This window comes from Tenrec ecaudatus, chromosome 14 (assembly GCF_050624435.1).
Source record: "Tenrec ecaudatus isolate mTenEca1 chromosome 14, mTenEca1.hap1, whole genome shotgun sequence".
Classification (NCBI taxonomy): Eukaryota; Metazoa; Chordata; class Mammalia; order Afrosoricida; family Tenrecidae; genus Tenrec; species Tenrec ecaudatus.
The window spans coordinates 74,419,680-74,444,155 of NC_134543.1; the positions used below are offsets into that span (position 1 = coordinate 74,419,680).

General features: G+C 38.0%; 1 protein-coding gene across 3 annotated transcripts in view; it reads left to right on the plus strand.

Moving 5' to 3' along the window:
- Positions 1 to 24,476, plus strand: part of HEATR5A (HEAT repeat containing 5A) — a 164,296-nt gene that overhangs the window by 107,331 nt on the left and 32,489 nt on the right. For all 3 annotated transcript variants that reach the window (XM_075531220.1, XM_075531222.1, XM_075531221.1), the window contains 6 exons: positions 332 to 511; positions 1,443 to 1,682; positions 4,293 to 4,474; positions 5,706 to 5,774; positions 16,914 to 17,093; positions 23,746 to 23,968. In XM_075531220.1, coding sequence (XP_075387335.1) covers positions 332 to 511; positions 1,443 to 1,682; positions 4,293 to 4,474; positions 5,706 to 5,774; positions 16,914 to 17,093; positions 23,746 to 23,968 — 1,074 coding nt within the window. The remainder of the gene's footprint in view (positions 1 to 331; positions 512 to 1,442; positions 1,683 to 4,292; positions 4,475 to 5,705; positions 5,775 to 16,913; positions 17,094 to 23,745; positions 23,969 to 24,476) is intronic.

The following is a 24,476-nucleotide window of genomic DNA, read 5'->3' on the forward strand; positions in this document are numbered from 1 at the left end:
ATAACCTTTAACCCAGAGCTAGGAAAGCTTAAGTGTGCCCTTTTTTATTATTAATCTTAGAAGTGGTACTATAATTACACCAAGAAATAATAACATGTATAAATATTGAACATTAAGTGAAAATGTTTACTGAATTTATTAAAAAGCATATTAATAACTGTAAATGAAGACTTACTTTCAGTGACATTGCATAAAAATAACTACAAGGTAAGTATTTGGACTAGTTTTTTAAATATATTTTAAAAATAATGTTTGAACTACTGAATGCACGTGCTTCTCCTTTGACAGCTTTGTTTTCTGTATTACTTGGGTCATTGTTTTCTACTTTCAGATGCTAACATCAGAGAATTTGGCCTTGAAGGGGCATTATTGACCTTACTAGATAAAGAAACAGATCATAGATTGTGCTGTGATATCAAAGAGACTTTAAATCATATGCTAACATCTATGGCAGTTGAAAAGCTCTCCTTTTGGTTAAAGCTTTGTAAAGATGTGCTTGCTGCTTCAGCTGGTAAGTAGGGTTAGTAATAGCAATGATATCAGTTGTAAGTGAATGATAAGTGAGAAGTAAAAGCTTTTTTCCGATTGCCACTCTAAGTAATGTTAGCAACTCTATAGGATAGGGTAGAACTGCCCCCATGGTTTTATAGTTAAGGTATTTTAACTTCCTTGGAATATGAGAAGAAATTATGAAAGGATGAAACAAGATAGAAACCTATTTTATGCACGGTACTGGACATGTTTAATGTTCCTCAATTATGTAGAAGTACAAAAAGTACCATTAAAAAGAATTATTTTTTAACAATTTTTACTTTTTAACTTGATTATTATTCTTACTGCCATCGAGTCAATGCAGAGATACACTATAGGACAAGGTAGGACTGTCCCTCTTCACTGGAGTTAATAAGTCCCATCTTTCTCCTGAGAGAAGCTCGTGGTTTCGAACTTCTGACCTTGCAGTTAGCAGCCCAGTTTGTATCCAGTATGTCACTAGCTCCCATTATAAGAGGAGGTCGTGGTTCATGCCTTAGTAACTCCTGACATCACAATGACTTTGAAACTATAGTAACAACAATGAGTGTATCCTAAAAAAATCATTCTCAGCCAGATTTAGTGGCTTCAGGAATCTCTTTAAATCCAGTATTAAACCAACATTGTTAATAGACCGTACCTCACCCACATCTGCATACTGGGTATCAATATTATCCAGACTTTAGTCTCGTGTTCAAGTTGTCATTTTGCTTTGTCACATTCACCTGAAACAGCTTATAATCTTTAAGCAATGCTGCTACCGGATATAGGTATTAAACATAACTTGTTGATGTTATTAAAATATGTATGATTGATTGTCCCACACGAATAGTAGTCAAAATTTTAAATCGTGTGTTCATAAGTATATGTTCTGATTTATTATAATTACATGTATTCTTCCTTGATCAAAGATTTTGCAACTGTGTCTTCTGTGGATACAATGCAAGAAGAAGAAGGAGATAAAGGAGATGATGCCTCAGTTCTGACCAATAGAAATGCTGAGAAATTCCCTCCTTTTATCAATCCCCGATGGGCTACTAGAGTCTTTGCTGCTGAATGTGTCTGTAGGATTATTAACCAGTGTGAGAATACCGACCGTGCACATTTTGACATTGCCGTTGCACAGGAAATGAAAAAAAGGGATTCAAGAAGTAAGTGGCTTACTAATGAAAAGGTCACATGAAATTTATAGAAATTCAAACTGCTATTGTTATAACTTTAAGAAAACAAAATTTGAAGATTGTTATAATTTTCCAAAATACTTATGAAACTATTAAGATATTCTAGATAAGCTATAAGGTAGTTTTGATATTTAAGTACATTGTAGGTGATTGGGCTTTTTAGATTAACTTTTGCTTCATGGCTATATGCAGTGAGTTAAGAATGTAGAGAATAATCTTATTCGTGGAGATCATGTGCATTAATAATTTACCAAAAATTATTCATTAAAATTTAACTATTTTGCTTATACAAATTTAAAAATTAATTTGTAAATTGTTTTTGCTTATCTCAACATGAAGTAAGCCTGATTATAAGAACATTTTGACCTGTAGCCAGTTTTGTTATTTTTACCTAAGTATGTCTTAGTTTTTCAAATTTACTTAGGCGTGTACACAAAATGCATTTCTAAATAGCTTTAAAATATTCTTTGGAAGATAAAAGAATTGTGCAACAAGATGTTGCTATTGCCGGTGTGAAAGCATGAATTTGATTTTTGCTTTGCTTTTGAGGCCAGGCATTTACTTTTAGTCTCGTCATAGTGAGCACTGTGCTAGATGCTATGACAGGCATAAAAGTCGCTTATCATGGTTTCTTACTGATTGCTATCGTACCAGTTAGAGTTGGCACTAAAATTAGTTGATTTCTTTAGTGTGAGCTTCTTAGAATTAGTCCCAAATATGTTTTAGACAAAGATTAATTATTCCCTTGAACATTTTTGAGCACTATTAAATGATCACTTTATCATGTGCAAGTAAATGCATGTGCATGAATGGGTGTACTTTAGCCATATCTGTGTACGCATTTTGTGTGCTACATATATAAATCCACATAGGAGCACAGTAATGGAGGCTTTATTAGATGGATAGGTAGGTAGATAGATAGATAGATAGATAGATAGATAGATAGATAGATAGATAGATAGATAAAAACTTCATTGGATTGATATACTAAGTCAAAAGTCTTAGGACCATAGTCTCAAGGAATATTTTACTCACTTGGTGTAACACAGGTAACTAATGTTTTATATCCAAATTTAATGAGTAGCAACTTGGAGTGTTAAAGGCTTGTGAGCAGTTATCTAAGATGCAATTTAGTTTCTACTTGGATGGAGCGAGAGAAAAATGAAAGGAGTCAGGGGTTTAAAGAAGAAACAGACCCACAAGCCTAGTTGCCCACAAGAATCACAGCCTTTTAAACCAAAGAATGGAAGAACTAGATGGTGCCAGCTACCACGACTGATCATTTGTCCAGGGACTCAATAAAAGACCCTGAATAGAACAGGACAAAAATGTAGGCCAAAGCTCACATTCTTAAAAAAGACAAAACATACTTGCCCAGTAGAGACTACTGGGACCCCTGAGACTCTTGCCTTAAGAAAACATTTTGAAATTGGAACTTAAACCATTTCTGTATGTGCCTTCTCTGCCAAGAGGACTTCTGTAAATGCTATCACTTGGGAGAAATGGGCTTCCTTGACTATAGGAGACCCAGTCATTATCTTTGCCAACAGCAAAGATAAGACCAGGTTGGAAAAAGGAGCTAGATCTTTGGAAACAGAGTGGAAATAATGAGACTGCTGACAAACTGCAAACAGTGTCACAGAGCAATATGTGTTTAAAAAAAAAATCAGGAGCACCTGGTTTTCTGTGTCAATTTGGACCTAAAGTACAATAAGTATTATTTTTCAAAAAGAACAGAGATCCAGTCCCATAGACATATTTGTGCTTTCAAAAGCAAATACTCATTTCTGGAATGAAAATAAACAATCATTGTACTTAGTGCAAATAAAGTTTGTAGGACAAAATGGGAAAAATAATTAAAAGATTGCCATCCCTCAATAGAATTATTACGCCAAAATAGAATTGTAAGAATAAAAAGAGTTATATCTGAAGCTAGAAATGCTTTTTATGTGCTCATCATTTGCGTGTATGGTAAAATATGCAAAATATAATCTAGTCCATAAAAAGAACCCCATATAAAAGAAACTTTATATTCAACTTTAAATAAATAATTATTAAATTACTGCCTAATTCATCAAAACCCAAAGTCTCCTAAGTGGGATTTTGAACAGGTTCCTTCCTTCCAGTTGTTTCCTCTTTATATTCTGATGATTCAGTATATCAGATGAGAAGACAAATTTTTAGCAAGTGTTGGGCCAGAATGGACCAGTTCAAAAATCTGTTTTTAAGTACCTTCGAATATATTTTTATCAGAAGGTATGAACAAAACTTTTATTGGAGGTACTATTAGTACTCATTCAAAGGATGCTAACTCTCCCTGTGTTTTTTAATAGCTAAAAGTAATAGGGTATTGTTTGGTTTGGTTTGTTGTGGTGTAAATATTCTCAGTGATACCATGAATTATGGGATTAATGTTTATTAAATCCATCCATAAAGTCTGTATTTTAACAAACATTAAATCAATTCAGAGGTATTTAAAAGAAAAAATCTGTGTTATTAAATTAAAAGAAGCAATAATTGTCACATAAATCTTAGTTCTGGCATATTCTTTTTCTTGATAAGGTATTTTTTAATTTTTAGATGACTTTTTGGTGCTACATCTTGCTGACTTAATTCGCATGGCTTTTATGGCTGCCACAGATCACAGTGACCAGCTCCGTCTTTCTGGCCTTGAAACACTGTTAGTTGTTATTCGGCGATTTGCAACTATTCCAGAACCAGAGTTTCCAGGTCATGTGATTCTGGAACAGTATCAAGCCAATGTAAGCACTTTCTGTGAGAGAATTTTATAAATCAATTACTGGATAAACCGTCTATGAAATTAATTGACATGTCACTTCTTAATTCATAAGTGAAGATTTCTGGTCGCATATCACTAGTATAGTCAGAATATTGAAAAAGAAGAAATAATAGCAACTAATATCTTATACAATTTAAAATGAAAGCAAAATAAATAGATCTTTTATAACTTAATTTTCATAATTAAAACTGTTGGAATTTAGAGGGAAAAAACAGCGCTAGTAATGAAATCCATAACAAAATGTCTGAATGAGTAACATAACACTAAATCAGGGTAAATATCTTATTTTAGATTCATGAATGTTTTATCTTTAAGTAACTCTCCTAGAATATCTTATTATATATAACCTCTTTAATGCTCACTATACCACTGAGGCATAGAGAAGGACTCAGGTGATATATGTTTAATTGATTGTTTTGACTGGCACATTGAGTAATGTAGAAAAAATAAGGGGAAAAAGACCACTTGGCTTTTACTCCTCTAGCAGCATATTCATCCAAGGCTACTTTGCATAATGATTCAATGGCATTTTCTCACGGCTAGCAGTTAGTGAGACCAAAGTTATTTACCAAATGGTTAGCTGTGTCCTTCACTTGGTCCTGGAAGGTGATGGCAGTGAGATAAAGCCTTCTACTTAGGGAAAACACAGAAGAGATCAAAGATGTATAGAACTATCATATGACAACCACTAGTGTAATTTAACTTTATTGCAGGGGCGCCCTCTTATTTTTTAGGTTTTTCATAGTGACAAATGATAGAAACACAATTCCAACTCAAACAGAAAAGCAAAATTCTTGTAAAAAAAATCTGTATTGACGCCATTTTTCCCCCATAGATTTCATTCTTAGGCTTGCTCTCCCAAGATGGCTCTCTTATCACCCAGTAGCTTACTAAAAAAGACTGTTGTTTTCCCAGTGCCCTGAAGAAGGCAGTCATTTCCAGTATGACTTTCTGTCAGCCACTGTTGTCTATCTCATAGGAATAACATTGACTAAAAGTAGGAAAGTGAATTCCCCAGGGGAAGATTGGTATGCTGTTACCTAAAACAGTGGGAGAATAGGCAGAACAGGCAAAACAACACATGTCCATAAGGCCTATTATAAACAAATAACTTTAAAATATCATTTAAAAGGAAGAGAACTTGTACTCTTTTACTTATTAATGATGGATATGTTCTGTTCTTTTCTGGCCAGGTTGGAGCAGCTCTTAGACCTGCCTTCACTTCGGAGACACCACCTGATGTCACTGCCAAAGCATGCCAGGTACATGATTAAAAATGAAGCATAAGAAATAAAGCCATCTGCTCTTAGGAGCAATTCTGTAGTTAGTATTTGTAGTTGTGTGCTCTCAAGTCAATTTTGGGTCTTAACAACTCCACAGGAGAGAGGAAAACTAACTGCTCTTTGGACTTACTGGCCTCTATGACTAGCTTCTTCTGTAAAGATTTATAGCCTTATAAACTATGGGAAGTTTTATTATTTCCTGCAGGGTCACTGTAAGTCACAATCAATTTGATGGCAACAGATTTGCCAGGGTAGGGGTGGGGGTGTAAATTTTATGGGTGCAGATCACTAGGTGAAGCCCTTGATGGGTTGAAACAATGCACTTTTTCTTTAGCAGTCAAGTATTTAACGACTGTGCCTCCAGGACTCCTTTCTTTTTGGTTCTAAGGTGTTTTTTTTTTTAGTCTAGTTGTTGACCATCAATCTCACCTTCACCTTTTCCATTTCTTTTTAAGTGCAGAGAATACATATGGGTTGTTTTGTCTTTTAAAAAACGGTACTGCAGTGCATAGGTGCTTTCACTGGGTGCAAGCTCATCTATGAACATGAATTCCTTAAAGCTGAATTGCTGTATCAAAGAATAATTCATGAAAGGAATTGCCCGCACTTAAACTCGCACCAGTAATGTCTGTAAATACCTAATTTCCCCATAGCCTCAGCAACATTGTGAGTTGTCAAACTTTGTAATTTTTGCCGTGGTGGTGGAGTAGAAAAGCTATCCCAGAATAAGTCCTATTTACATTTCAAGTGAAATGGAGCTTTCGCCCCCCTGCCCCCACATATTGTTTGCATAATTTTTCACAGAAACTTTTTTCAGCCAGGTTTGCCAAATGTTTGATAGATAACCCACCCCAGATGATCTGAAGTAATCAAAAATAGGAATGACATAAATAAATTAAATATAAGCATAATAGAAAAAATAATTATAGTTAATTCTTCCAACTTTTAAGTGTTTTAGGATATTTAAGTGCCTTGTTGCCAGAAAAAGTCATTAAATATTTTGAAGGACAGGAAGAAGTAAAACCCATTTCTTCTGGTAGAGATATGTATAGTCTAAAAGGAAGAATAAGGCCAATACATAGACTTGAAAACATACTAGTATGTCAGTGATAGCAACAAAGAACTGTGATTCAAAAAAGGTAAATGAAGGGGTAGTTTGAGGCCATGCCTCACATAGGAGATGACATTTGGTTCTTTTAAGTATCTCTTTTCTTTATGTTAGAGAAAGATGTGACTTTCTGCTTCCATAAAGATTTACAGTCTCAGAAACCCAAAAGGACAATTCTCTGCCCTATAGGATCACTGTGAGTCAGAATTGAATAGGTAGTACCAAGTTTGGGTGGGTTTTTTTGTTTTTGTTTTTTTAATTTTAAGCCTGTCTTTATTGTGTTAAGATTATCTCACGTGAGCACTTGATTAGGAGGTGGCATTTGAGACCACTAAAGGAAACATAAGAAGGGTGTTTTAGATGGAGAATTGATATACAAAGGCAAGGAGATAAGTCAATTTAGTGTTTTAAGAACATCATCAAATCAGTAATCTGGAATATCTCTGCATAGAAAGTCTAGAGCCAGACGAGCTTAAAGAAGAGTGAACACTAATCCTACTTGAACTCTTCCAACACTAGATGAGGACAGTATGTTTCCTGACACAGTCTGAGGCCAGCATCATCAAAATACCACAGTGGGGGGAAAAGTACAGAACAATATCCCTTATGGAGATAGATATAAAAATCCTCAACTAAATACTAGCAGATTGAATCCAGAGTGGTTCAAAATAAAATATCCATGTCATACACCATAATAATAGAACAAAGAGAGAGGGCAAGATCATTTCAAAAATGGAGAAAAAGCATTTGACAAATTTTAACACTTCCATGTTATGCAAACTAGGAATAGAGGGGAGTTTCTTAGCTCTGGTAACATAGTGAGCTACACATTGGCCTGCTGACCACAGATCCACAGTTCCTCAAGAAAAGATGAGGCTTTCTGTGCCCATAGGGCTGCTTTGAGCCAGAATCAACTCGATTGCAGGGGATGGGTTCTTAACATGGGAATAAAGGGCATTTACCAAAAAAACAAAAATACTCAAGGGTAAAAGTGTGGAAGCTGTCTTCCCAAAACAAGATCCTAAAGGATGCTTGCTTTGCCACTGCGCTTCAACACTGTACAGTTAGTTTTTGCTAGCCAGATCAATTAGGCAAGAAAAAGACATCCAAATTGGCAAGTAGTACGTAAAACTAACTCTATTTTCAGGTGACTGACTCGATAACTAGAACATTCGAAAGAACCCACACAAAAAAACTTCTAGAGCTGATAAATAAATTCAACAAAGTTACAGGTACATGATCAACATGCAAAACCTGTGAGCATGCATAAAGAAATTTAGGAAAATGATTTGATTTACTATCACTCCCAAAATAAAATTATATAGAAGTAAATTTGACCAAAGAGATGAATTTAGAAACACTGAATGCTCTTCGCTGTATCTACAGCAAGCATGCAAACCATTCTCAGCAACCAGATTGCTGGCATTCCAGAGAATGTCCACATTTCCTTGAATGTTACAGTGAAGGGTCCCAGAGGCACCCTATGGAGGGGCTTCAGTCACATCAATGTAGCACTCAGTCCCTGGAAAGAAAAAGAAGAGGTGTCATGTTGACAAGTGGTGAGGAAATATAGAGGGTTCTGGCAGCAACCCACACTATCTGCAGTCATGTACAGAACATGATCAAAGGTGTGACCCTGGGCTTCAGATACAAGGCAAGGCCTGGTTTGGCCTACTTCCCATTCTGAATGGGTCTGAATGGGTCTCTTGTTGAAATCCATAACTTCTTGGGTGAAAATTATATCTGGAGGGTTCGCGTGAGTACAAGTGTTGCTTGTTCCATTTCTCAAGCCCAGAAAGATGAGTCAATTCTTGAAAGAAACAACTTTGGGCTGGTATCACATTCAGCTGCTTTAATTTGGCAAGCCACAATAGTTCAAAACAAGGATATCCAAACATTTTTGGATGGTATATATGTTTCTGAAAAAGGAACAGTTCTGCAGGCTGATGAGTAAGATCTACGTGGTGTCCAACTACAGTCTAGACGATTTCTTTGGACGTGTCTGTGATGCTTGATGTAATAAAGTGTAATGAAAACAAATTAATTGCTTCTCGGCCTTTTGGCTAAAATCAAGTGTAGAAAACAAATTAAGTGGGAATACATCCCATGTGTATGGACTGAAAGACAATATTGTTGATAGTACTTCTCAAATCAAATCTATAAATTTGCTGTAATTCTTTTCAAAATTCTGATGGTCTTTGTTGCAGAAATAGGAACGTCAAGCCTCAAATTTATATAGGATTTCAAGGATTAACCAAAAACAGTATTGGAAAGGAAAAGCAAAGTTGGACTCAATTTCACAATTTTTAAACTTAAAGCTATAATACATCAAAATGTGATAATAGTATAAGGGACAGACATATAGGATAAGATTGTGAGACCACAAATAAGCCTAAATATCCATGGCCAAGTTATTTTCAACAAGAATGCAAAGACCATATATTGTTGACCCTACTCACTACATCACACTGCCAAGCCTGGGTAGGGTTGCCAACAAAAGTATGACTTCTATAGTGAAGTTAAATTGCTTAATATGATCTTTCATTCCATAGTCTTAGTATCTCCCATTCAGTGAATGGGTTGGAAGCATGTGAACAAGGTAGGGAGGAATATTAACTTAGGGATTTGTCAGTTATGTTAACCTGCTAGATATAAAAATGAGCCATCTCAGAAGCAGGGATAAGATCCCATGACCATCAGGAAAAAAGAGCCACCAGTGAGTGGAGCATATTTAAGATTCCTGCGTGAAGTGGCACAAGCACCAGACGTCATGACACCGAGACCATGACACAAAGCAGAGGAGCTGCACTGAGACCGTATGGCAAAGCAGCACCAGGTTTTTTGACCTGCAAAAACAGAGGCCAAGGACCACAGGAGACAAGCCTGCCAGCATGGCTAAGCAGAGAACTGTGGCAAAAGACTGTATTCTTAACATTGTGTAATCTGTTGGTCCCCCCTAAAAAATCCCATTATTGTGAGTATTGTCTGAATTCTGCTTGACCACTGCAATAGATTATTGAATCCAACAAAACAAAGGGATGGCTGGTGTCAGAACAAGGCAAAAGAAATTGGAAGTTGGAGGCATTACTGGCCTCTGTCTTGTAGCAATCTCCCTTGGGCTGGTGTGGAGTTGGATTCTCCCTCTTCCTGTGTAACCAGAGAAGTTCACAGATGACACCCATGCCATTTCTTACTTAAACACTGGCGTTGATGGAGCAACAATTTACTTGGATAGAGTAGCAGAAGCTGATCCCCATGGTCAGAGGGTCTGTGTACTCTACTGTGCTTCAATTACAAGACTCCGTTCCCTTCCTGCTGTTTACAGGTAGATGAATGTTCTTGGTCAAGTGCCATGTGGCATCCATACTTGAGAAGAACAGAAAAGCTACTAAGTACACAAAACAGAAAAGTAGATTCCCTGATAAGGAGAAGAAACTGGTAAGGAGAGGAAATCGGCCCTGCCCCGATGTTCTCTGAGAATAATTGGAGCCCCAGGCTTCGGATTGAGCAGTCCAGATAGAATAGGAAGGCTGTGAAATAGGGCCGCTTTCCTGTGTTCCCACAACCACATGAAACAGCATCACTTCAACTCACCAGACTTGAACACATTTTGTTGAAGGATAGTCCATGCAAAAGAATTAAGTTATACCTGTACCTCACTCCATATTTTTGTCACTCAAAATTTTACTAAATATGGATAAATGCCCTAAGTATAAGAGCTGAAACCTTAAGACAAGAAAGATACTTCTAAAACTATTAAAAGAACACATAACTGTAAATATTTATTACTTGGGCTTGAAGAAGGATTCTTAGATATAAAATGAAAAGCACTAACAAAAAAATAATAAATTTAATTTTATAAACATTAAAAACTTGTTCATCAAGGAACATTCTCATGAAAGTATAAAGACAACCTACAGAATACAAAATATTTGCAAATCATATTTAATAAGGATTTTATATCCAGAAGATAGGAGTATACAACACAACAGCAAAAAAAAAGACAAACCCAATTTTTAAAATGGACAAGGTACTTGAATGGCATTTCTCTGAAAAATATAAATTTCCAGAAATACATGAAAAAATAATTCAGCATCACTGGTCTTTAAGGAAAAGTAAATCAGAACTGCAGTGTGATAGTGCTTCAAGCCTTCTGGGATGGCCATCATCAAAAAGACCGAAAGCAGCAAGTGGTGGTGAAGATTTGTAGAGCCCTTGCACCTTACTAGTGAGAATGTGAAACGGTTCAGCACCGTACAAAGCAGCTTGGGGTGTGTAGAAAATTGTTAAATGGAAATCTAATTTACTGTGTAAATTTTCACTGAAAACACCATCAAAACAGTTTCTTAAAAAGTTAAACTTACATCCACTCCCAGGTGGATACCAAAGAAAAATGTAAATGTTCACAGTGAAACATGTACACAAATGTTTATAAGAGCACTGTTTATAATATCCCAAAAGTTGAAAGAATATATACATTTTTCTAAAGCTATGATGGTATATATATATATATATATATATGCAATAGAATATTATTCAGCAATAAAAAGGAATGAAGTATTGATGGATGCTAGTACTTGCATGAAATCTGACATCTTAAGCCAGCGGTTCTCAACCCTTTCACAGGGGTCACCCGATTCATAACAGTAGCAAAATTTCAGTTATGAAGTAGCAACGAAAATGATTTTATGGTTGGGGGTTACCACAACATGAAGAACTGTATTAAAGGGTCTCGGTATTACGAAGGTTGAGAACTACTGTCTTAAGCGCAAGAATCCAGACATAAACAGTCACATATTCCTACAGATTATTTTTCTGTGAAACATCCAGAATTTAAAATGTCAAAGAACAAGATGTCACTTTGAGGACTGAGGTGCACTTGACCCAAGCCATGGTACTTTCAGTTGCCTTGTAGGCTGGTAAAAGGTAGACAGTGAATACAGAAGACTGCAGAAAAATTGGTGGTTTGAATTTGGGTTTTAGCAAAGAACATTTAAAGCACCATGGGCTGCCACAAAAACAAGCAACCTGTCTTGGAAGAAGTATAGCCAGAATAGTAAGACTTTGTCTCATACTTCGGGTGTATACATGGGAGAGAGCAGGCCCTGAAGAAAAGCATCATACTTGCTAAAGTAGAAGGTCAGTGAAAGAGGGAGGCCCGCAATGAGATGGATTGACACAGTGGTTGTAACCATGAGTTCAATTGTAAGCATGATTGTAAAGATCGTGGCTATCCAAGCAGTGTTTAGTTCTGTTGTACAGAGTTGGAGCCAACTCATTGCACTTTATAACAGGAACAGAATAGAGGCAGGGTAATGCAAACTGGTTACTTGGAAGTTAGAGGATGTGGAGTTCCAAGATACAAACAGTTTGAAGCGAACAAGTCGTTGCACAACATTTGAGTGAACTTAATGTCACTTCATAGTACACTTTAAAATGTTTAGTTGTATCTTATCCAACATTCACCTCAATAAAGTCTTAAGAGAGCAAATTTTCTGTTTCACTAGTGTGTAGTTTATGTGTATTCTTGCTGTAGGCTTCTTGAGCCTTTGTAAAGCGAGACAGGAACTGTGAACAGGTGAACAAGAAGACAGACAACATTTTCTCTAGGAAAGGGAAAAATGCTTGCCCCTGGGAAAGCCACACAGAAGATCTGATAGTTGAGTTTACTTTCTTGCACTGCAGTTACTGTTTTAAAAATTGAAAATATATATCTTCAAATAAATCAATATCCGTATTGAGAATTCAACTAAGTTGTATTAATTATAGAAGCTGCTAGCGTGGAGTAGGGAACCAGTGGAGAGGTCTAGGGGGCTGGCCCCAATCCCAAATACTAAGTGTACACCTGCCCCTCCCCCAAGAAGAATTTGTTTCAAAAGATGGCATTGAATCTGCAGCAACGGGAGAGGGACATATCTGATCAGAGCACACGGGAGCAAATGAAGGGGGAGGGGGAGAGAGTAGAGCACATCCTGGCCCACCAGGCCTTGAGGACAATGATCCCAATTAGAGCAGCCGGTCCACAGAGAGGACCACATGGCCAACCCCACTATGAGATGTGACACCCCTCACTAACTCATAGCCCTACAGGGGACAACACCGGAGACACAGTGTGGGAATTTCACCCGATCTGATCCCGCCACACCAAGGCAAAACACTTAGAGGGTGCAACAGAACAGCAAGGGAATGGAGCAGCGAAGTCCCCAGAGGATGCTGAAGGTGAACTTTGGGGCCAGGGCATGGTACCCCAACAGACTAGACTGGAAAACAGTCCTAAAGGCCAACAAATGATCCTTGAACTAAAAAATAATAATAATTACAGATGCCTTGGTGGCACAGGTGGTGAGTTAGTGCCACATTGTTAGCTGAGAACTGTTCTTTAGAGTGGCAATGAACAGGAATCAACTGGACAAGGGATATTAACCACATGTTCCCTGTTTTTATATGAGCTGAAATTTTATTGGGTATTTAAATCTTAAGTTGAAAGCATTTTTGAAAGTGGTATTTTTCTTTTTTTCAATCATTTTATTGGGGGTTCATACAGCTCTTATCACAATCCATATATACATCCATTGTATCAGGCGCATTTGTATATTTGTTGCCACCATCATTTTCAAAACATTTTCTTTCTACCTGAGACCTTGGTATCAGCTCCTCATATTTTTTTCTTCCCTCCCTCCCCAACTCTCCCCCTCACAAACCCTTGATAATTTATAAGTTGTTATTATTTTTTCATGTCTTACACTGACCTATGTCTCCCTTCACCCACTTTTCTGTTGTCCATTCCGGGAAGTGAGTACTATGTAGATCATTGTGATCAGTTTCCCCTTTGTTCCCCTTCCCCTCCTGGTATCGCTATTCTCATTATTGGTCCTGAGGGAGTTGTCTGTCCAGGACTCCTTGTTTCCAGCTCTTATCTGTACCCGTGTACATGCTCTGGTCTAGCCAGATTTGTAAGGTAGAATTGGGATTACGACAGTGGCGGGGAGGAAGCATTAAAGAACTAAAGGAAAGTTGTATGTTACATCAATGCTATACTGTACCCTGACTGGCTTGTCTCTTCCTTGTGACTCCTTTGATTTCCTCTTGTCCCACTATCATGCTCAGTCTTCATTTGAGTTACAGCAATTCCTCTCAGTTACATTGCCCTTGATCAAGCCCTACTAGGTGCCCTATCCACCAATTTTAGATCACTTGTTGTTCCCTTATCCCTGAGTTTGTTAACACCCACTTCCTTTCCCTGCCTCCCCTCTTCCATGTCTCCCCAGCCCTGGCATGGTCGGTCCCATTGTTTATCCTACCTATCTTATCTAGATAGACATGCCAAGACAATAAGCACAAAAACAAGGCAGAGCAAAACAAAATAAAACTAAGATACCAAACAACAATAAAAAGCCAACTACAAAAAAAGAAAAGCCTGTAAATAGTTCCAGGTTTCTTTGTTGACCTTTAAGAGTGTTTTAAGGTCAAGTCTGATGGGGTGCCATGCCCTGGTCCCAGAGACTTTTTGGTACTCCCTGGAGAGTTCATTGCTTTGCTGCCCTTGCTGTTCTGTTGCATACCCTTAGCATTTTTCCCCGGTATGGTCCCACATTGTGCTTCCAGTGTTGTCCCTCACAGTGCTATGGGTCATTGAGGGACATCGTGTCTCATGGTTGGGCATGCCCTCTGGTCTTCTCTGTACATTGGCTGCTCTGAGCAGGAATATCATCCTTGGGGCTTGGTAGGCAAACATGTGTTCCACTCTCTCTCTTTCCCTCTTCGTTTGCGCCCCTCTCCCTGAGCTGTAGCTTCAGTGCTGTCCTCTGAAGTACATTCTTCTGGGAGGGTAGGGGGTGCTGTAAAAGTGGTATTTTTCATAGCCTCATTTTTCTTTTTTTCTTTTTAATCGTTTTATTAGGCACTCATACAACTCTTAATCACAATTCATACATACATCAATTGTGTAAAGCACATTTTTACATTAGTTTCCCTCATCATTCTCAAAACATTTGTTCTCCACTTAAGCCCCTGACATCAGCTCCTCATTTTCCCCCCTCCTTCCCCATTCCCCTCTCCCTCATGAACCCTTGATAATTTATAAATTATTTTTTTTGTCATATCTTGCCTTGTCCAACATCTCCCTTCACCTACTTTTCTGTTGTTCGTCCCCCAGGGAGGAGGTCACATGTAGATCCTTGTAATCGGTTCTCCCATTCCAACCCACCCTCCCTCTACCCTCTGAGTATCTCCACTCACACCACTGGACCTGAAGGGATCATCTGCCCTGGATTCCCTGTGTTTCCAGTTCCCATCTGTACCAGTGTACATCCTTTGATCTAGCCAGAAATGCAAGGTAGAATTCAGATCATGATAGTGGGGGTGGGGGAGGGGAGGGAAGAAGTATTTAGGGACTAAAGGAAATTGTATTTTTCATCGTTGCTACATCACACCTGACTGGCTCGTCTCCCCCCCCCACCCCAAGACCCCTCTGCCAGGGGATCTCCAGTAGCCCACAAATGGGCTTTGGGTCTCCAGTCCGCACTCCTCCCCTCATTTACTATGGTAAACTTTTTTGTTCTGATGATACCTGATCCCTTTGACACCTCGTGATTGCACAGGCTGGTATGCTTCTTCCATCTGGGCTTTGTTGCTTCTGAGCTAGATGACAGCTTGTTTTCCTTCAAGTCTTTAAGACCCCAGATGCTATATCTTTTGGTAGCCGGGCACCATCCACTTTCTTCACCACACTTGCTTATGCACCCATTTGTCTTCAGCGATTATGTCATGGAGGTGAGCACACAATGATATGATTTTTCTTTCTTTGATGCCTGATAACTGATCCCTTCACCACTTTTTGATCACACAGTCTGGTGTGCTTCTTCCATGTGGGCTTTGTTGCTTCTGAGCTAGATGGCCACTTGTTTACCTTCAAGCTTTTAAGACCCCAAACCCTATATCTTTTGATAGCCGTGCACCATCAGCTTTCTTCACCACATTTGCATATTCACCTGCTTTGTCTTCAGTGGTTGTGTCCGGGAAATGCGCACCATAGAATGACGATTTCATAGAAGAAAGTATTCTTTCATTGAGGGAGTACTTGAGTAGAGGCCCAATGTCCATCTGCTACCTTAATACTAAACCTATAAATATATGCACCCAGATCTATTTCCCCATCCTTATACATAAATATATTTGTATTTATACATGTATTTATCTAGACCTCTATAAATGCCCTTTGCTTCCTAGTTCTTTCCTCTATTTCCTTTGACTTTCCTCTTGTCCCACTATCATGCTGTCTTCATTTGGGTTTTAATAATTCCTCTTAGTTACATTACCCTTGATCATACCCTAACAGGCCTCTTACACCCTCCTCACCACCAATTTGGATCACTTGTTGTTCCCTTGTCCCTGGGTTTGTTAACACCACTTCCTTTCTTCCCCCATCTCCCATGTCCCCCAGATTGTTCATCTAGCCTATCTTATTTAGACAGACCTACGGAGATAATAACATGCACAAAAACAAGACAGAGCAAAACCATGTAACAATATACAACAAAACAACAACATACCAATGACAAAAAACACAACAAGAAAGAAAAGCTTGTAGTTAGTTCAAGGATCGTTTGTTGGCCTTTAGGAGTGTTTTTCAGTCCCGTCTGTTGGAACATCATGCCCTGGCTTCAAAGTTCACCTTCAGCATTCCCTGGGGACCTTGCCACTCCATTCTCTTGCTGTTCTGTTACACCCCCTTAGTGTTTTGCCTCGGTGTGGTGGGATCATATCGGGTGCAATTCCCACACTGTGCCTCCGGTGTTGTCCCCTATAGGGCTGTGGGTCAGTGAGGAGTGTCACGTCTCACAGAGCCTCATTTTTCTATATTAACATCTGAAACATTTAATTTTTATAGTTTTTCACACTTTTTTTCCCTTCAACCTTGGACTTCATTCCATTTTGAATACTGGCTTTTGACTGCATTATAAGACTAGTTAAAAATACATAACTTGATTTTGTTTACAAAAATAAAACAGGTTTGCAGTGCTTGGATAACAAGTGGAGTTGTAAGTGACCTTAATGATCTCCGAAGAGTTCATCAGTTGCTTGTTTCATCGTTGACAAAAATACAGGCTGGAAAAGAAGCTCTGAGTCACTTATATAATGAAAGTGCTTCTACCATGGAGATATTAGCTGTACTAAAGGCCTGGGCAGAGGTGAGTACCTGTCAACTTATATGTTGCAGTTTGGAAGTTTTTAGTAAATACCTGAAGCCATCACAGTGTTAATAATTTAGAACACATATACATTAAGGTTAACAAAGCATTCCAAGGTGAGGTTTATTTATATGTCAAAGCATCCAAAACCAAAACACAGACCCTTAGCCAGGACTCCCAACTCAGAGCCATTACAGGGTAACTGAGTTCCAAAGAGTGCTTAATTGCCTGTTACCAGTTTCTTTAAGCAGGAGTGGTTGTGAGGGAGCAATGGGTTGGGAAAAGTTGAGAGTTTGTGCTCACATAAAGATTTGTAGTCTTGGAAACACACAGGGGCAGTACTACTCTGCCCAAAAGGTTGCTATGGGGCAGAGGCAACAAGATGGCAGAAAACAAAAATGAAAACCAACTCCTATTAAAAGATGAATTTTTGGAATACAAGTCTGCTTATATGTTCTATCATTCATGAAATACATATTTTAACCTTTTTTCCTTGCTTTTTCATGGAATGATATTTGATGATTTAAATACCAATTGTTTTCTGTTCAGGTATAAAAAATCTTAAAGGAAAATGTCTTTAAATATACTACAAAGTACGTAGAAAAGAAGACTAAAAACAAATAAACCATAATGTTAGGACTACATGTCTCTGGGTATGGGATTATGATTTTTATTTAACTTTCCATGTTTGCTTTCATAATCTGGTAGGGAAGCTATTTCAGTTTGTAACTTAATTATGGGAATGTTTATGTACATATTATAGTAGATAAAATAGTGTCATGAACCCACTTAAGTATATTATCCAGCTCAGCAGCCACCAAACTCAGCTGATATTAACTCTTTTAACACCCTATTGTATATTTTATATTTTAGAACAGCTTCAGGTTTACAGAAAAATTATGTAGAAAGTAGTTATTATTGTATGGTGTTGAGTTGATTCCAACTCATAGTAGAATTGTTATGAGGCTATAAATCTTTTTTTTTTTTGAGGCTGTAAATCTTTAGGGAAGTAAATCACCAGGTTTCTTCTGTGAAGGAGCATGTGACTCAATCCACTAACCTTTCAATGAGCAGCCAAGTGCTTCACCATTGCACCACCAGGAATACTTATAAAGACCAGAGAGTTCCCACTTACCTCATCTCCCAGCACATGCCATGTGTGAATATCGTGCATTACTATGATACATTGTTATGATTATGAACCATTATCCATAGTTTAGGATTCACTCTTTGTGTTGTATAGTCCTGTGGGTTTTGACAAATGCATAATGTCATGTATCCACTATTACAATAACATACAGAAATGTTTCACTGGTGCAGAAATGTCCTGTTAACACCTATTTATTCTTCGTCTTTTCGAGGCCCTTATAACCATGAGCTTTTTATTATCGCTATAGTTTTGCCTTATCCAGGATGTCTTATACTTAGATTCATGTATTATGCCATTTAATTATGGTATATACTCACAGTACACGTGTGTGTGTCAAACATTACACTGTTGTAGTTATACTACATAACTAAATTGTGTCAATTTGATTATATATACAAGGAATGAATCAAAAAATATTGCTACTGGAGTTCTAGTTTATCATCCATGCACAAATTTATTTCAAATAAAACATTTTTAAACATTGTCTTGTCAGTGAGTTGCTGCAGAGAAGCTTTATAAGTAATACACACTTGTTTCAATCTTAATCTTGTTTGTGCCCCTTAAAAAAAAAAAGTTTAATCAAGACAGTGGCTTCTAACGTGCTCTGCTGGGCTACCTAAATCCAAGGCAGAGCAGGTGACAGTGACACTGTATTTTGGAATTCCAGAATTATAATCTTGGTGTATTTTCTCAAAGTACACAAGATGGTCATGGGGGCTTATTAGAAAGAAGTTATAAGAAAATTGAAAACTGCATTGGTGAGACAAGGGCCGAGAAAGTTGCACCAAGAATTGTTTTTCTTTATGACAGTGAACCTACTGACTTTTCAAGAGTCGCAGGCATCTCTTAAGAAAATTTCACTGTAAACCTACCCTATTCACCTTCCAGTCCTGATGCTGCTCCAAATGTCTTTTAGTGTACCAGACTCAAGGAACATTTGAATAGAACACTATTTGATTCCCATAAGGATGCCCATACTGCCATTGTAATCTTGTATCAGTGGAAGAGCACATAATTTGTCATGGATGAGCTGAAAGATACTGAACACCATCTTCAGAAATGTGTAGACCTAGATAGAGGATATGGCAAGAAACAGTAACTTTAACCTTTTGTTTTCTGTTGTTTTTTGTATTAAGGTTTCTTTGATTTTTCATAGACTTTCCGTAATTTAACATTTTACATACATGTACCTACTAATAGTAATTGGTAGAGCTATTTAAAACCTGAAAGTTGTGGAATGTATTGATCATTATTTAATGCTGACAACTCTTGGTTGGAAAGTAATATAGCATCGCTTCTTGGCCTTTTGGCTAAGATCAAGTGTGGAAAGTAGTGTAGCCTAGGTTAATTAAGTTGGATCTAATGATCTTTAAAGCATACAAACAAGAATTCTGAAATTTGAGTAATCTATTTTCCAGTTAACTCTTTGTTCATATATGTGAACAAAGCCAGCTTCCCACAACTAATGACAGGTTTGGTAGGCTCAATTGTACCGTTGAGAAATATAATGAGTATAGTAAAGTCATAGGGAATAAGAGAGAGAAGAGAGATTGAAATAAAGGAGTCAGACACATTTCATAGTAGCATGCTCACCTCCTAGAGGGCCATGATCTCAACAGCCAGGTCCGTGCACAGCACAGGCAGAGGGCAGGAGAGAGGGAGGGCGAGAGCGATTTATTGCTAACCCAGGCTTATATTATCTTTGGGGCATGCATGCCTCCTAATCACAGGTAAAGACATACGTCACAGGAAGGGGTTGTACAATAGGCTTAAGCGTAACAGGAAGGGTCTGAGCTAGGGGTATACACAATAGGAAGGGGAGGGACTAAGAGTAGACATGACAAGAAGGGAGGATCCTAGACTCAATATGGCAGCCTAACCTTGGTCACCCTTGAGTGGGCTAGACCTCCCTGGGGTTCTCCTTCAGGGCTGCGATTGACTATCCTTATTAGAAGGGAGTAGGCCCTACTTAGGTGGGACAGACTGTACAGTCTGATTGCTCTAGATGGCTGATAACCCTTAGGGAGAATAACCTCTGGCCTACTTTTGTTGACCTCCCAATAGTCATTTGCCATGTGTAGCAAGCAGCTAGGTTTGGCATATATTTAGGGGAGACAACTTGGGGGAAATCTTTCTGTATCCCACATTATAGTGTTCACTGTAATGTAAATCAGTTATGCTGTTTTTTTGTATCCCTAGTAGCACAATGGATTAATCATTTGACTACTACCACAAAATGGGCAGTTCAAAACCACTACTCTGAGAGCAAAGAATGAGACTGTGTACTCCCATAAAGATTTATAGTCTCAGAAACCCGAGGGAACAGTCCCACTCTGTTCTATAGCATTACTGTGAGTTAGAATCCCTCAACTCAATGGCACTGGATTTGGTTTAAATTTGGTGCTCTTTGTTAAGCACATTACCTCCTACTCTACTTTGCTCAGTAAAGATAAATAATGAGCTTTTCCAGCACTGACGACTGCTTGGCGATCTTGCCTCTCACAAAGGATCTCCTTCACCCCTCTCCCGAAGAGGAGAAGAGAAAACACAAGAAGAACCACCTGGTGCAGAGCCCCAGTTCCTACTTCATGGGTGTCAAATGCCCAGGCTGCTATAAAATCTCCACGGTCTTCAGCCATGCACAAGCAGTAGTTTTGTGTGTTGGCTGCTCTACTGTCCTCTGTCAGCCTACAGGAGGAAAAGCAAGGCTCACAGAAGGATACTCCTTCAGACGGAAGCAGCACTAAAAGACCCTGAGTCAAGATGAATGGGAAGCCATTCTAATAAACCCATTTTGGATACCCAAAAAAAAAAAGATAAATAATGATTGGCAAACCTGTTGTGGGTAATTGAGTTTCATAATCCCTTGTCTAAAATTCTTGCAGCCAGATATATTTGGAATTCAAAAATGTATAGATTTTAGGAAAGTAATACAAACGTTGTATAATTCCTCCAGCAAGTCAGGCTTAATACTATTAAATCTGCAAGCAAAATTAAGCCATCTGCAGCAAAATATTTGAATATTTGCACTATGTGTGATAGAAAGTATAAATAGCCTTTATACTCACACATATGCGTATGTTGTTGTTGGGTGCCATCAAGTTGGCTCTGATCCATAATTAACCCGTGCACAGCAAAACAAAACACTGCATGGTCCTGTGCCATCCTCACTATTGTTTCCATACCTCAGCCCGTTCATGCAGCCACTGTGTCAGTCCATCTCACTGAGGAACTTCCTCTTTCTCCCCGCCTTCCACTTTACCAATCATGATGTCATTCTCCAGGAACTAGTCTCTTATAACCATATGGCAGAGAAATATGATCCAATAATCATATATCAAATAATCATATATCCAAAGTACAAAAGATGAAGTCTAGCCATCCTTGCCTCTAAAAAGCACTCTGGCCTTATTTCTTCCAACACAGATCAATTTGTCCTTTTAGGAGTCCCTGCTAAATACTTTCAATATCCTTCTCCAGCACCACAATTCAAATTCTTCCTTATTAAATATCCAACTTTCACGGGCATAGGAGGCCGTTGAAAATACCATAGCTTGGGTCAGGCACACCTTATTCCTCGGAGTTACATCCGTGCGCTACAATACTCTAAAGCAGCGGTTCTCAACCTGTGGGTCGCGACCTTTTTGGGGGTCGAACAACCCTTTCCCAGGGGTCACCTGATTCATAACAGTAGCAAAATGACAGTTATGAAGTAGCAACAAAAATAATTTTATGGTTGGGGACTCACCACAACATGAGGAACTGTATTAAAGGTTCGCGGCATTAGGAAGGTTGAGAACCACTGCTCTAAGGAGATCTTGTATAGTACATTTACCTAATGCAGTATGTCTTTCAATCCCTTGACTGCTGCTTCCATGAGCATTGCTTGTGGATACGAGCAACACAAATCCTTGACCACTTCAACCTTTTCTCCATTGATCATGGTGCTGCCTGGTGGTGGTGAGGATTCTAGTCCAACTTAGATTGACTGATGATCCACACTGAAAGCTGCATGCCTTAATCTCAGCCGCTAGTGCCTCGCGCCCTCCTTCCAGCAAGCAAGGCTGTCATCTGCATGTATCAGGTTGCTAATAAGCTTCCTCCAATCCTGATGCCATACTCTTCATATAATCCCATTTTTCTGGTGATTTGTTCGTCATACAAATTGAACAAGTATGGTGACAAGATGCAACCCTGATGCACACCTTTTCTGATTTTAAATCCTGTAGTAGTCCCTTGTTCCATTCACACAACTGCTTCTTGGTCCATGCACAAGTCCCGAAAGAGTACAAATGAAGTGTTCTGTAAATCCCATTTTTCTCAGGATTATTCTTAGTTTATTATGGTCCACATAATTGAATACCTTTGCAGTCAGTGAAACACAAATAAACTGTCTTTCTGATGTTCTCTTCTTTGAGCCAACATCCATCTGACATCAGCAACGCTATCCCTTGTTCTACCATCTCTTCTTTATTATTTTTTTCCACCAATTCTTCTGACCCTAGTCTAAACCTCTAGCTGTTCCCTCTCAATGTAATGCTGTAATGTGTATGCACACACGTGTGTATTATATATACATATGAACACATCTATATGCCTTACCTAAGAGAAACTATTAATATTCTCACAAAAGTTCTTTCAGTTTTGTCAGCAGATTAATTTGCCATAAACTTACATGGTTCAGCACCTCTTGAATTCTAGAATTATGGATAAAGGGATAATGCTTGTTACTTATGTTTTCAAATTTGTCTTTTGGCAGGTTATATTTATCTGGAACATTTCCCCAGAATAATTTTCATTGTATGAAATCCATTAATTTCAAAAATATACCACATTGACTACTTAAACATTCTATAGTCCATGTTGTTTATTTATGTAGATTCTTTATAGTGGTTTAGTATTATGTCTGAATGAAAATATTGTTAGTACTTTATTTTATTCAGTTTAGAGATGGCTGCCTGAAATTGTGTGTTGAGATTAATTATAAAGCTATGCATAGGCTTGGTGAGAAAGAGTGCCATAAGTAATTATATCTTCCTTAGTTGTGAAACTACAGCATGGCAGCTTAATTGCCAAATATTTGTTATCCTTAATGTATCTCATTGAAAAGAATACTATTGGATTTTTCTACCATAGTTTTGTGTGTGTAGTTGTATAGGTTTGCCTTTTTTGTGAGCAAAATGCATTTCACTCCAATTATGCTCTGGTCGTAGAGTGTTTACATGTTGGTGTGCCAACCACAAAAGCAATAGTTCAAATTCACCAGTGGCTCCAAGGGAGAAAGATGAGGCTTTCATCTCCCATGAAGATTTACGGCCTCAGAAATCCACAGGGGCAGTTTTACTGTGTCCCATAGGGTCGCTGCAAAGTGGAATTGACTCAGTGGCAGGAATGAGTGAGTTTTGTGTTCAACAAGAAGTCTGCTTCTTCAGCAAGATTAAATGTTATTGTACCTTTTCTTTGGATGCAAGATTTTCCTATTTACACACTAACCTTTAACAGGTCTACATAATTGCTGTAGAAAGACAGAAAACATACATACAGCCTTTGAAGACTACCATCTGTTCGGAAGAGAGTGAAAAAAATGAGTCATTTTCCCCAGATGGGCTGCTCGACTTAGTCCACACCGATCTGGGCACACTAAGTAGACTCTGGCTCGCTGCACTTCAGGATTTTGCTCTCTTAACATTGCCTTCAGAATTTGCCTCCCAACTTCCTGTTGAAGGTAAGGAGGTAAAATGTTTAGATCAGTCCTACCCGGTCAATCAGTAACAGTTAACTTAATATTTTAAAAATCCTCTTTTGGCAAGTGATGTTTATCTGGAACACTTTTGCCAGAAAATTTTCACTCAAGGGTAAGAATTCAAGAATTGCTTCGTGGTAAACACCTATGAGTTGATTCTCTTTAAAGAATCATCTTAACCTTAATCATCGCTCTCCAAAGTGGTCATACCAATTTTCATGCCCACCAGCTACATATATCTACATCTTCCCAACATTATCTGTTACCATACTTAATAAGTTTTTGTCAAACTAATTGGTATGATATATATGTTATTCGTTTATATTCGTTTGAAGATATTTTATAGATTTACGTGCAGTTTAAATTTCCTCTGAAAATTTCCTTCTCGTGTCCTTGCCCATTTTGTACTTGGTGTTTGCCTTTTTCTTACTGATTTGTTAATTCTTCATATATTTTTTTCTTTATATATTTTTAATATTCTTTCTTTGTG